The sequence below is a fragment of the Elephantulus edwardii genome, unplaced genomic scaffold (assembly GCF_000299155.1).
Source record: "Elephantulus edwardii isolate Elephantulus edwardi_28Jun2011 unplaced genomic scaffold, EleEdw1.0 scaffold00019, whole genome shotgun sequence".
NCBI lineage: Eukaryota > Metazoa > Chordata > Mammalia > Macroscelidea > Macroscelididae > Elephantulus > Elephantulus edwardii.
Window position 1 is genome coordinate 25,819,339 of NW_006399769.1, and position 14,506 is coordinate 25,833,844.

Here is a 14,506-nt window from a genome sequence, read left to right on the forward strand (position 1 = left end):
AAATATATTTTAAGTTCTTATCTTTATGTACAACTCAGCTCACTGTTGTTCTTGGTTCTGACTCACAGCCACCCTCCACGGAATTTCTGAGGCTATAGATTGAAACTGGAGGCTACTATCCATCTTTCTGCGAGGAGATGCTGTTGGATTTGAACTGCTGGAGACATGCAGTCTTTGGGTTAGAAGTGCACTTTGCTGCTCTGATCGAGTGCCATCAGAGCTCCCAATATCTATGACAAAGAGATTTATCATGCTACCTAATAACATTATTCTTTATGTTATTATAATGCACAAAATGCTTATGTTATTTTAAAATTCTATTCTGTATGTGGAACTATTTAGTGTTTCTTTTGATTTAACATTACTGGAAGAAAACCACGGAGATGCTCCATGTGCTACATAGAAAGGCAAAGCTTAAGAAGCCCTAGGGCTAACTAGCCAAGTGAGTTCTGCAGGATCAGAGTATCATCTCAACAACACATTGCAGTCTAGTTGCACTGATTACAGCTGACTGTCCAGCTGTAAAGCCCACAAGAGGAGATTGCCCGTCGGATTCTACTCACCAGAGAATCCATGGCTTTGGGTTGGCAGTACAGCTCCCTACCCAATAAGCCACCAGACCTCCTAGAGCCCATTGTTCCCATATTTAAGGTACAGGCTCCCAGCAATCTACCCCTGACAAGATGGTATTCTCCAGTTATCTGTAGATGTCACAGATGAAACACAAAAAGGAATAATATGTCTCTTATAGAAGACACAGAAAGGACTGAGAAGTTTGGTTTTCATTCACAGGTTTTTAGCCCTCAGTGGAGCTATGAAAGTACTTTTGAAAAAACTTTTAATTTTAATGAACGTTTGCAGAGATTTTGGATTTTCATTCATTGTTGCATTTTTCTTCCTGCCCACCCCTCTCCCACCCCGCAGTTCGCTCTTCTTTTTGAAAAGTAAAATTCTTTCATTGGTATACAATCCTCCCCACCCCAGTACACTCCACTATGCAACCTTCTTTCTAGACTCTTGTCATAACCATAACACACAATCATATATCGATTTTAAACTGTTCTCTCCCTCATCTGTTTCAATGCTGTATACATAATTTATCCAGTTTTTCTCAGTCTCACCCAAACCCTGATGTCAGTCCCATTTTAGAACAGTGGCACCATCGGAACAACCATTCATTCTCCACTTCTCTGTATTTGATGGGAAGTCTCACCAAAGTTGGCAAAACATTATCCTCAAGGTAAGCTAAAATACAGTTTTTAAGGGTACCAAGAAGTGCGTTAATATGGCCATTCTGGGAGGTCTTATGGCCTAGTGATAAGGAGCTGCACTGTCATATCGTTCAAATCCACCGGCCTCTCAGCTGGAGAAAGACGGGTAGTCAACTCTTGTGCAGTTTACTGCATCTGAAAAACCGCTGGAGGGTTAGCTATGCATTGGTTTCGACTTGAGGGCACATAACAACAAGTTAATAAGGAAAGGAACACTAGTAGCCTAGTGGCAAGAAGCTGTGCGGCCATCCCGAAGGCACATAGTTTGAGGCCACCCCACTAGCTGCTGATGGGGAATCTCCTCCCACGTGATTAACTGCTTCTGTAAACCCGCCAAAGGATCAGCTACGGGTCAGTTCAGACTCTACAGCGCACAACATCAATAAAAGCTATAAGGGATGGTGGGGAAATGGCAGAGCATCGTGTGGTAAAAAATGGTGCTAGTATTAAAGACCATGGACTGCTAGGAAAACAAACAGATTTGTCCTGGAGAAGGTTAAACCGGGTGGCTCCTTGGAGGCAAGGATTCTGAGGCTCCGTCTAACTTAATTTGGACATGTTGTGAGGAGAGACCGGTCCTTAGAGAGGGACATCATGCTTGGGAGGGTGGAGGGACAGCGCAGGAGAGGAAGGCCCTCTATGAGGTGGATTGATTCAGTGACTGGGATAACTGGGATGGGAGTGTCAGAGACAGTGCGATTGGCACAGGACAGAGCAGAGTTTAGGGCTGTTGTACATAGGGTCGCTATGAGTCACAGGCGACTCGACTGCACATAACAACAACAACAGTATTAATGACAGACAGGTCTGAGTTAGAATCCCACTTCGCTTAATAATGTTATTAAGATAACATGAGTGTGATGTTCTCCTAGACATCCAACAACAGATAGGAAAGCCTGCTTTAGGCAGAGGAAGGTGTTAGGAAAGTACATTATTGTACACTACAGCATAACACATTCATGTCAGGCTTATCGTATAGATGTGGAATGATCGAGGAACTCAAACATCTCCTGTTTGCAAAACTTTGTTTATATCTAGAATGTTAATGAGAGCACGCTGTGAAGAGCCTGCCTGGTTCCACTTCCTGCCTTTCCTAGTCTGTTAGATCTTACCCCATGGCTCTCTTTTGCACTGTCACCAGTATATGGACATCTGAGGGACTGGCCTGGAGTGTGGAAAACTTAATGGATCCATAACATTTACTATTTTAAGAACAGATGCTACTAGGTCAACTGATTTGGGCTCAGATATAGTCCCCACCATTTCAGCTTCATTCTGTCCCTCTCATCTCCAAGGATTTAATCAGAGTAGATATTACTAGATAAACATATTTAGGATCTGTAGTCATTGGCAAAGTACTAATGGGTTTAACAGAGAAGAAGTCTGTACAAGAGATATGTAAGGAAACTGTACTCAAGAAAGGAATTTAAGATAACATAGACTTTTTTCCCTCTTCAACACAAAAATCTCTTCTAAATTTCAAAATTCATCCAAGTGTGGTGGTTTGTTGATTTTCCTCCCATTCACACAAAATATGTATGAAATATAGTCCGCTTAGTGCAACAAACGGGCACGTACATCCAGTAACATACTTTCTTCAGTCTCATTGTTGTTGTTTTTAGGTGCCATAGAGTCAAGTATGAGGAGAAATGTGGGGTCAAGATTGGTGGACGATTTATCAACAATCTGCGTTATGCAGATGACACAACCCTGCTTGCTGAAACTGAAGAGGACCTGAAGCACCTGCTGCAGAGGGCCAAGGACTGCAGCCTCCAATATGGATTGAGGCTCAATGTCAAGAAGACAAAGATTCTCACCACTGGACCAATTGGCAGCATCAGGATGGATGGTGAAGAGATTGAGATTGTACACAGCTTTAGTTTGCTTGGCTCCACAGTCAACAGTCTTGGCACCAGCAGCCAGGAAAGTAAAAGGCGCATTGCCGTGGGAAAGTCTGCTGTTAGGGACCTCTCCAAAGTACTGAAGAGCAATGGGGTCTCTCTGGAGACTAAGGTACGTCTGATACAGGCCATGGTCTTTGCAATCACTCGTTATGCATCAGAGTTGGACAATGACCAAGGAGGATAGAAGGAGAATTGATGCCTTTGAGCTGTGGTGCTGGAGAAGAGTATTGAGAATACCATGGACTGCTAGGAAAACAAACAGATTTGTCCTGGAGAGGGTTAAACTGGGTGGCTCCTTGGAGGCAAGGATTCTGAGGCTCTGTCTAACATACTTTGGACATGTTGTGAGGAGAGACCGGTCCTTAGAGAGGGACATCATGCTTGGGAGGGTGGAGGGACAGCGCAGGAGGGGAAGGCCCTCTATGAGGTGGATTGATTCAGTGAATGGGATAATCTGGATGGGAGTGTCAGAGACAGTGCGATTGGCACAAGACAGAGCAGAGTTTAGAGCTGTTGTACATATGGTCGCTATGAGTCGCAAGCGACTCGAGGCACATAACAACAAACAACAACAACAGAGTCAAGTATGACTTATAATGACCCTATGAGCCACAGATCTGAACACTGTCTTATCCTGTGCCATCCTCACAATCTCTGATAGCCCCAAGCCCATTGCTGCAGTCACTGTGTCAATATACCTGGTTGAGAATCTTCCTCTCCTTTGCCACCTCTCCATCTGCCCAAGCATGATGTCCTCCAAGGATTAACCTCTCCTAACAACATGCACAAAGCATGTGAGACAAATGCTTCCAAGGGGCACACTGGCTGCACCTTTTCCAAGACATATCTACTTGTTCTGTTGACAGTCCCAGATGCCATGTGTAATTATTTTCAGTACTCTTCTCCAACACCACAGTTCAAAGGCATCAATTCTTCTTCTGTCATCCTTAGTCACTACCCAGCTTTCAGATTTATAGCAAGTGATTGAAAAAGATCATAGCATGAATCAGACACACAACAGTCCTTACAATGACATCATTGCTCCTCAATAATTCAAAGAGGTCCCTGCCTGCACACTTTCCCAGTGCAGTGAGTCTCATGACTCCTGGTACCAAGTGTATTGATTGTATATTCAAGTAAGATGAAATCATTGACAGTTTCAGTCTTTTCTCCTATCATGATATTGATATGTAAGGAAACTGTACTCAAGAAAGGAATTTACAATAACAGACTTTTTTTTTCCTCTTCAACACAAAAAATCTCATCTTGTAAATTTCAAAATTTATCCTGGTGTGGTGGTTTGTTGATTTTTCATCCAGCGGTGAGAATTTTTGTTTTTTTGACATTGAGATGCAATTGATCCCTGCATTGTTTGATTTTCTTCAACAAGTGTCCTCCCCACTTTCAGCAAACAAAGTTGTATCACTCACATACCAAAGGTTATTGAAGAATCAATCTTCTTCCAATCCTTATGTCACGGTCTTCTCCACAGAGTTCAGCTTCTTGAAAAATTAACTTAGCGTACAGATTGAATGAGTATGGAAAAAGAACACAACCCTCATCATATTTTTTCTTAATTTTAATCCATACGATGTTTCCATGTACCATTTGTTCAACTATTTTTTGTTCTGGATACAGGTTTTGCACAAGCACAGTTAAGTCCTGGGATTCCTATTCTTCTCAATGTTAGCCATAAATTGTTATGTTCCACACAGTCAAATGCCTTTGCATAGTCAATAAAGCACACACAAATAGACATTCTTTGGTGTTTTTTGCTTTTGCCAAGATCCGTCTGACATCAGTAATGATATTCCTGGTGCCATAGCCTTTTCTAAATCCCTCTTGAACTTCTGGCAGTTCTCTGTCTATGTACTGTCCTACCTGTTTTTTCATGATCTTCAACAGTATTTTGCTTGCATGTGCTATTAATGATATTGTTCAGTAAGTTCCACATTCTGTTGCATCACCTTTCTTGGGAATGGAAACAAATATGGGTATCCTCCAGTCAGTCGGCCAGTCATTTATCCTCCAAATTTCCTGGCATATACTGGTGAGAACATCTGGGAATGCATCTGTCATTTGAAACATGTCAACTGGTATCCCATCAATTCCTGAGGTCTTATTCTTTGGCAGTGGCTTCATTACAACTTGAACTTCTTTCTTCATTACCATTGATGCTTGATCATATGGTACTTCTTGAAAGTTTTCAGGGTTGGCTAAGCCTTTCAATCTCATTATATGATCTTTATTCACTAAAAGTCAGCCATCTATTACACAATATGATATATACATTCAAAACTGAGTTGATTTAGTAAAAAAAAAGTGAATTATCATTAAGGGTAAGGGTGTATAAAGTAAAAATCTCTAATTTTATTTTTAGTATAACAAATTGTGACTAACCTTGAGAAGAATGGGAATTCTAGAACACCTAATTGTGCTCATGCAAAACCTATACTTGGACCAGGAAATAGTCATCAGAATTCTGCAAAGAAACACTGCTTGGTTCAGGATCAGGAAAGGTGTGCAACAAGGATGCATCGTGTCTCCATACCTTTTCAGTCTATACGAAAAATGAATTACTTGGGAGGCTGGACTTTATAAGGAGGAATGAGGCATCAGGATTGGAGGAAAACTCATCAAAAACCTGCATTATACACATGACACACCTTGCTTCATGAAACTGAAGAGGACATGAGACAGAAGGTCAAGGAGGATAGTCTTCAATATGGATTGAAATTCAACATCAAGAAAACAACGATTTTTACCACTGGGCCAATTGGCAGCTTCATGATAGATGGAGAAAAAAGATTGACATTGTTGATAACTTCAGCTTGCTTGGTTCCACAATGAATACTCTTGAATACTCAATGAGTACCAACATCCAGGAAATCAAAATACAAATTGCATTAGGAAAGTCTGCTATGAGAGACCTCTTTAGAGTACTGAAGAACAACGATGCCAATCTGGAAACTAAGGTACACTTCATCCAGGCCATGGCCTTCACAATTACTTGCTATGCATCTGAGAACTGAACAATACCTAAGGATGACTGAAGAAGGATCTATGCCTTTGAGTTGTGGTGCTGGAGAAGAGTGTTGAACTCTTGTACTGCCAGGAAACAAACAGGTCTGTCATGGACAGGGTGAAACCAGGCTGCTTCATGGGGTCAAGGATTCTGAAGCTCCATCTGACATACTTTGGGCATGCTGTAAGGAGTGACCAGTCCTTGGAGAGGGACATTATGCTTGGAAGGGTGGAGAGATAGTGCAGGAGAGGAAGACCTAGGATGAGATTAATTGACTTGGTGATTGGATAATGGGATTAGGTCTGTCAGAGACAATGAGATTGGCTCAGGATAAGGCAGGTTTCAGAGCTAATGTACACAGGGTCACTATGAGTCACAGTCAGCTTGCTGGCACATAACAACAACAGGAAGGCTTAAATAATCTTCAATACTAATACAGCAGTTGTTTTTCATACATACAAATTCTCATAGATTACAACTAACAGCAGATGAAGAAAACAGAGTAATTAGGAATGACATATTTTTTTTGTTAGTCTCTGATGTGAAGAAATAATCTCAAATGATCAGATATATGACAGCTGTTTTCTACCAGTAAAGAAGGAATAGAAGAATTTTTTTTTAAAAATTGATCTAACTTTTTGAACAAAGAAACACTAGTGCAATGGCTAATACTATAAATGACAAACAGTAATATCTGACTCCAATTTTTACAGAGAAAATAATACCTACCGACTTGGAGTTCCTAGGCTCCAGCACCAGTGACAGTTTGTAAATATCATCTTCAGTGTGGTAGAGGTCCAGAGAAAGCTGCAAAAAATGCATAATTATGTTGAATCATATTTGTTCACACTGCTGATTTCTATTAAAATTCTGTATTTCTTTTCAATACCCAGATTACATTTGTGGAAAGACTCGGTGGAGAAGCTCAATATCAGCAGTGAAAACCAGGCCAGGTGCTGATTGTGGAACAGACCACCAACTACTCATATGTAAATTCAAGCTGAAGTTGAGGAAAATTAAATCAAATCCACGGAAACCAAAATTTGATCTTAAGTCTATCCCACTCAAATTTCAAAACCATCTCAGGAACATCTTTGAGGCCTTGAGCACCAATGAGTATAGATCAAATGAGCTCTGGGTGGATATCACGAAAATCATCCATGAAGAATGCAAAAGATCATTACAAAGGCTGAAAAAGAAGAAAAAACCAAGATGGATGTCAGATGAGACTCTGAATATTTCATTAAAGTGCCGAGAAGCCAAAGCTAAAGGAAGAAACCAAGAAATCAAATAGAAACTTCCAAAAGGCAGCCTGGGACAACAAAGCAAGATACTATAATGAAATGTGCAGAGAGCTGGAGTCAGAAAATCAAAAGGGCCCAACTTGCTCAGTGTTTCTTAAGCTGAAGGAGATGAAAAACAAATTCAAGCCATGGGTGGCAATACTTAAGGATACTTTGGGTAGAATGTTAAATGATCCAGGAAGTATCAAGAGAAGATGGAAGGAATACACAGAGTCACTGTATCAGAAGGAATTGGCTGACACAGAAGAATTTCATGAAAAGACATATGGACAAGAGCCTATGGTGATGAAGGAGGAAGTTCAAATTGCTCTGAAGGAATTGGCAAAAAACAATGCTCCAGGAGTTGACGGCATACCAATTGACATATTTAAACAGACAGACACTGTCCTGGATGTGCTCACTAAGTTGTGCCAAGAAATCTGGAGAACAGCCAGCTGGCCCACTGACTGGAAAAGATCGATATTTGTTCCCATTTCAAAGAAAGGTGATCCAAGGGAGTGTGGAAATTATCGAACAATATCATTAGTAACACATGCAAGTGAGATTCTGCTGAAAATTATCCAAAAATGTTTGGAACAATATGTCAACAGAGAACTGCCAGATGTGTAGGCTGGATTTAGAAGAGGTCTTGGTACTAGGGATATTATAGCTAATGTTCAATGGATCTTGGCAGAAAGCAAAGAATACCAGAAGAATGTCTATATGTGCTTCATTGACTATGCAAAGGCTTTTGACTGTGTGGATCCCAACAAGCTGTGGCTGACTCTGAGAAGAATGGGATTCCCAGAACATTTGATTGTGCTAATGAGAAATATATACTTGGACCAAGAGGCAGTCATCAGAACAGAGCAAGAAGACATTACATGGTTCAAAATCAAGATGGGGGTTCATCAGAGATGTATTCTGTCTCCATACCTTTTCATTCTGTATGCAGAACAAATCATCCAAGACGCTGGGCTGTATGAGGAGGAATGTGGCATCAGGATTGGTGGAAGAGTCATCAACAACCTGTGTTATGCAGATGACACAATCCTGCTTGCTGAAACTGAGGAGGACCTGAAGCACCTGCTGCAGAAGGTTAAGGACTGCAGCCTCCTATATGGATTGAAGCTCAACATCAAGAAAACAAAGATTCCCACCACTGGGCCAATTGGCAGCATCACTATGGATGGTGAAGAGATTGAGATAGTTAACAGTTTTAGTTTACTTGGTTCCACAGTCAACATTCTTGGTAACAGCAGCCAGGAAATCAGGAGATGCATTGCATTGAGAAAGTCAGCTATGAGGAACCTCTCAAGAGTACTGAAGAGCAACGACATCAGGCTGGAGACTAAGGTGTACCTGGTCCAGGCTATAGTCTTCGTAATCACATGCTATGCATCGGAGAGTTGGACAGTGGATAGGATTGATAGAAAGAGAATTGATGCCTTTGAGTCGTGGTGCTGGAGAAGAGTATTAAATGTACCATGGACTGCTAGGAGAACAAACAGGTTTGTCCTGGAGAAGGTAAAGCCGGGATGCACCTTGGAGTCAAGGATTCTGAAGCTTCGTATGACATACTTTGGGCATGTTGCAAGGAGGGACTGGTCCTTGGAGAGGGACATCATGTTTGGCAGAATAGGGGAGGGGCAGCGAAGAACAGGAAGACCTTTGATGAGATGGATCAATTTTGTGACTGGAGTGGTGGCAATAAGTGCATTTGGGATGGCTAGGTTGGCGCAGGATAGAAGGGTGTTTAGAGCTCTTGTACATAGGGTCGCTATGAGTTGCAAGCGACTCGATGGCACATAACAACAACAACAACCCAGTAACGCTACTGAATGCAGAAAATGAAAAAAAAAGAAGGGATGATAAGATAGACAAAGAAATACAAAAGAAAAAGACTAATTCCAACATGGTGATCAGGATTAAGGATCCTCAGCTAAATTCTTATACGATAGTTCTTGAACAGCTCCAAAGTGCCACGCACTTAGATAAAGGATCATTAAGGTTTACAGGTAAGAAGTGAAATAAGACTTAAAATACAAGATGCCACGTTCCTGGGTATGGCACATGGTCAAACATTTGATTTATAACTGAAATGTTAGAGGATGACAGGCCCAGAGACGTGCTTCCAAAAGGTCATCCATGTGGGACACAGCCTGGTCTGCACACAGGGTGTCACCGTCAGCTGAAATTGACTCAATGGTAATCAACAACACTGTAAAGAGTCCCTGCTGGTCACAGACAATGGCAGTTCAAATCACAAGGGCTTACTTCAGAAAAATCGACCATTGAAAAATAAAACACAGCTCACAGTTCTACTCTGACACATATGGGGTCTCCCATATAATAGGAATCCACTTGATGATGGAAATGGATTTTAAGGAAAGACAATAATGTCATCCTCCAAGGTTTATCACTGTCTTAGAGGCCTGATTAAAGAGGCATGGAAATGAAATAATGTATTAGTTTTATATTCTTTTAGGGTACTATGCTTGGTCTGGTGACACAGAATGGTAGATTATCTGCCATTCTCAAAGGCTAATAATTTATTTAAGTAAATAGAATTGGCACATATATTAAAATTTGAACTATACAGAGAAAATTAGCATGGCCCCTGTGCAAGGATGAAACACATATTCGTGAAGCGTTCCATGTTTCTAATTGTGTTTGAAATGAACATTCTCCTAAGTGGTACAGCATTACTCTGTCAGTTTGCTGTACTGAGGTAACTTGGGATTGCTGTAATACTAAATTTTGTGCCATTGGTGTGTCAAATGCCATAGTAATTACAGTGCCATGGTTGACAGTGTTTGATGGAGTTCCCAGATTAATACAGGCTTGGAAGCAGGAGTGGTATCGACCTCCTAAACAACATATCTCTGGAAACTCTATGAACGTTGAGAAACAAGAGTTACAGGAAAGGGTTGAGGTCTTTTGTTCTTAGGATCATTATGAGTCTTGCTTGACTCCACAACACTTAACAACAACAACAACGAATCAGAACACACACACACACACACACACACACACACACACACACACACGCAATTACTCAAGAGCAGTTTGTCTTGTTGTCATTAAGTTAGAACTAACTAATAGAAAACCTTCCATTGGGTTTCTGAGACTGGAAATCCTAAGGAGGGAGATTGTCCATTTTTCTCTGAGTGAACCACTGGTGGACTCGAACAACCAGAGAGGTGCCACCATTAGGTCAGTAGTGCAGCTTCCTGTAGACTAGGCTGCCAGGGTCACTCCACAGTAAGTGCTAGAGGAATCATCCCAAGAAGCAGAGCAGTAGAACACAAAGGCAAAGGTTTGGGAGTCATGCCCACCTGGATTCAAAGGCTGAGCCTATTACTGCCTAACTCTGTGACCTTGAGTGAGTCCTTTCTTCTGAGGTTTAGTGTCTGCATCATTGAGAATCATTATAAAAATCACTATATGTTGAATTACATACTGAATTACATTTTTATAAGGATCCAATGAAATAATGCTTGTAAACTACTTCACACCAGATTTTTCCCACAATAAGATCTCAATAAATGCCAAATAGTTTTGTTGGCATTATTGTTATTATTGTAGCTTCATTTACAATTTATTACTACTGTAGGGACTACTGAGAACTGAAGTGATCAGGAAACTCCATGAAGGAGATTCATGGAAGAACTTTTGAACTGGATTCCAATTTAAAAACAAAACAAAACTAGGAGAAGAGGTTAGTATAAGGAAGGACGTGGCTTAGACTGAGCTTGGAGGACAAGAATGAAATTTCAGGGCCTTAAAGGGAATGTTCCACTTATTTAAAACAGCATTTACATCAGCACAGGTCCCAGGACAAGTCCTACCCATGTCCCTTCAAGGTTAATAGAGCTGGTGAACCACGTCACTTCATCTATAGGGGGAAATAGCCACTCATTGTGTTATTATTATTTTAGAAGGGAGCTCAGGTGGTGTAGTCAGTTGTGCTGGTAACACAAAGGCCAGCTCCGAAAGAGAAAGAGTAACAATCTCCTCCCTTGTAATACATAGCCTTGGAAACTTGTAGAGGATCAGTTATGAGTAGGGTTCAACCCAACAGCAATGTGTTATTATTTTAGAGGGAGCACTGGTGGCATATTAATTTTTTAAAATTTATTTTTATTCATTCATTGTTGCACATTTCCTTCCCTCCCCCCAGTTCACTTTAAAAAAATTATTCATTGTTGCATAGTTTTCTCCTTCCCCACCCCCAGTCCACTTTGCAATGCACCTCTTATTCTGGACTCTTGTCATACAAATAATGCCTAAATATATATTTCTACCTATATTACTTTTGAACAGTTCTTTTCTTCATCAGTTCCAATGCAATTTTACTATCTATCCCTTCTTTTCATAGTTTCTCCCAGTGGCATATTATTATAGAGTACAATGTTATGTCTGGTTCTACATGTGACATTTCTTTGACCACTCCATCATCTAAAATAAAAATTCCTTTAATATGTTTGGCTTAAAGATAAAAATCTTAATGTATATGGGTATAGAGTGAAGAGAAAACAAAGACAAAGCATGTTCTCATCAGGATTTCTTTTTTGTTTCATTCCTTAAAAAGAAAAGTTGTGTAGATGTTCATTGAAATAAAAAATAAACAACCTAAATTTTAAAAAAAAAGAAAGAAAAGTTGGCATCCTATCATTTCAGTATAGAATCATTCATTCGTCCATTCAATAAATATTTATTGGACATCTAATAGGTACCAGGGAACAAACTGGGCACTGCTCTAGCTATTGAAAATAATATTTAAACTAAGCATGTATTAAATCAAGTCATACATTGTTTTGCTTAGGTTTTGTCACATGAACTATTTTTTTGAAGCATAATAAAAGTTTTCCTGTAAAATTGCCTTAGGCATCATTTCAGACCACAGAAATCACCGCTCACAGAGAAGAGATATTGTGTTCACTGTTCCTTGAACAGCAATTACCCTTGGCTCCACGGGCTCAACATTTTTATGGGAGAGGAATTAGCCACAAACTCAAATGCTTTTAGGAGCCAGGACATTAGATAAAAGAGCAAAATGGGATGCATAAAAGGGATATTTTGATAGAGCGAATGATTTTAAAAAAATAACTCTTTCTTCCTAGTTTTACAATAATAAGAAAATTGTGATCACAGTGGGACCATGTGAGGAAAGCAGGAGGGAGAGATGTGGTCTGTAAAAGATAGGAGACAGCTACAACTCAGCTCTGAAAAATCCACTTCAATTTGGTGTTGAAACTCAATAGCTATCTATGTTCTCATTTGATAAGAAATGTCCTAAATCTGAAGTTTTATATAAAATTGTTTAATTTTGAAATGTTGGTAACGAATAACGTATTTTTAAAAAAGATTCCATATGGGTCAACTAAAAGAGATCTGTTTCAGGCAGGGGCTGCCATTCTTTTATATTTCACCAGGGAAGACTGCTGAACCCTACACTTCCTGAAAGTGGGGGACATACTGTCTTTCCTACCTCTGCGTCTCCAGGCCCAGACTGCTGTCTGGCACTGTGCAGGTCATGGAAATGGAGCAAACCAAGAGATTCCAGAGTTTTGAATTCCTTGCTATCAAGAGTTCCTTCACACAAGTCCCAAACGGGCAGAGATTACTCACACAGGCATGAGCTGGAGACTACATGATAACAGTCCTGGAACATCTGACCAGAATTCCACATGAGCCACATCTAAGTCAGTAGATGCTCTTTCAAGAGAAATGGCATATCTCTGGGTCACCCTATATATCAAATGAAATAAAGCAATTCTATCCTATTACGGAAATATGTTGATCTTCAGATGTTTGCTTATCAGAGTTTCAGAGGTCTCCTGATTTGTAAAAGTGGGAGCTGTGACTCCCAGCTCTCTCCTGGGACTGTTATGCAGATCAGATGAGCGAGAACGTCTATCTGTCTGGTTCTGCTTAGAGGATCTCTAGCTGGTGCAGCAGGCGATGCCACTGTGCTGCTTTGTTAGGGTGAAGCCTCCCTCAGGGCCACTCTTGTCATCTCTGCTTTCCTAACCATTGCCTTCTCGCTGCTCTCCTCTGGGCACACAGGCTTTTCCCAAAAAGTGAGCTGTCCTATTTCCTACACATATTTATTTTTACTACAGGCACCTTCTTCTTCTTCTTTTTTTTTTTAGGAGAGAAGTTACTTTTTTATTTCCTCTTTCTCCCAGTAAATATACTCTTGAATAGGAGATTAAAATCACATGCTATAGAAACAGCTTGCTAGCCAGTCATGGTTGGGATCGTGTCCTTAACGTCTATATGCCACAGCTGCAACTGCAATAACCACGCCGGGTGCAATAACAAGATGCTCTCAAGCGAACATGGAAGTACAGGTAGTTCTCGCTAGCTGTCCCGTGACAGTCTCACATGCATTCAATGTCCCTCAAAGATGCGTTTCTTATAAGGTCAAGGATTAATAGTTTATGGAGAAGTATTCAAATTGTGACTTGATGATAAGTGAATCATTGAGCCTGTATCCTGGGCACTATCTTAATCTTGTTCATTCATTCATCATTTAATTAAAACATTTTTATATGTGTACATTGGGGATAAGATAGTATACTCACTCTCAGAGAACTTAACACTGGTTTATACTATTTGTGTAGTCTTATCGGAGGAAATAAAAAACTTCTTTTATGGTTATACACCCCCAACCTCCCAAGTCCACTCCACTATGCAGCCTTTGTTCTGGACTCCTGTCATGACAATAATACCTAATCATACACCCTTTTTAAACAGTTCTCATCTGTTTCAATGCAGTATACATTATTTATCCCCTCTTTTCTTAGTTTCCCCCAACCTTGATGTCAGTCCCGTTTTACAACAGTGGTGTAATATAGTATTTGTCCTTTTGTAACAGAGATATTTCACTCAGCATAATGTCCTCCAGGGTCACCCATTTTGTATACTATTTCATGAGTTCCTTGTTTTTCAATTCAGCATAGTGTTCCTTTGTGTGAATATACCACAGCTTCCCTATGCATTTGTTTGTTGACA

The 14,506-nt window shown here is 40.3% G+C and overlaps 1 protein-coding gene across 1 annotated transcript in view; it reads right to left on the reverse strand.

Annotated features, from left to right (window-relative positions):
* Positions 1–14,506, reverse strand: part of RASGRP3 (RAS guanyl releasing protein 3 (calcium and DAG-regulated)) — a 67,217-nt gene that overhangs the window by 21,292 nt on the left and 31,419 nt on the right. Inside the window, exon 9 of the mRNA XM_006882398.1 lies at positions 6,930–7,007. Within this exon, the coding sequence (XP_006882460.1) occupies positions 6,930–7,007 (78 nt within the window). The remainder of the gene's footprint in view (positions 1–6,929; positions 7,008–14,506) is intronic.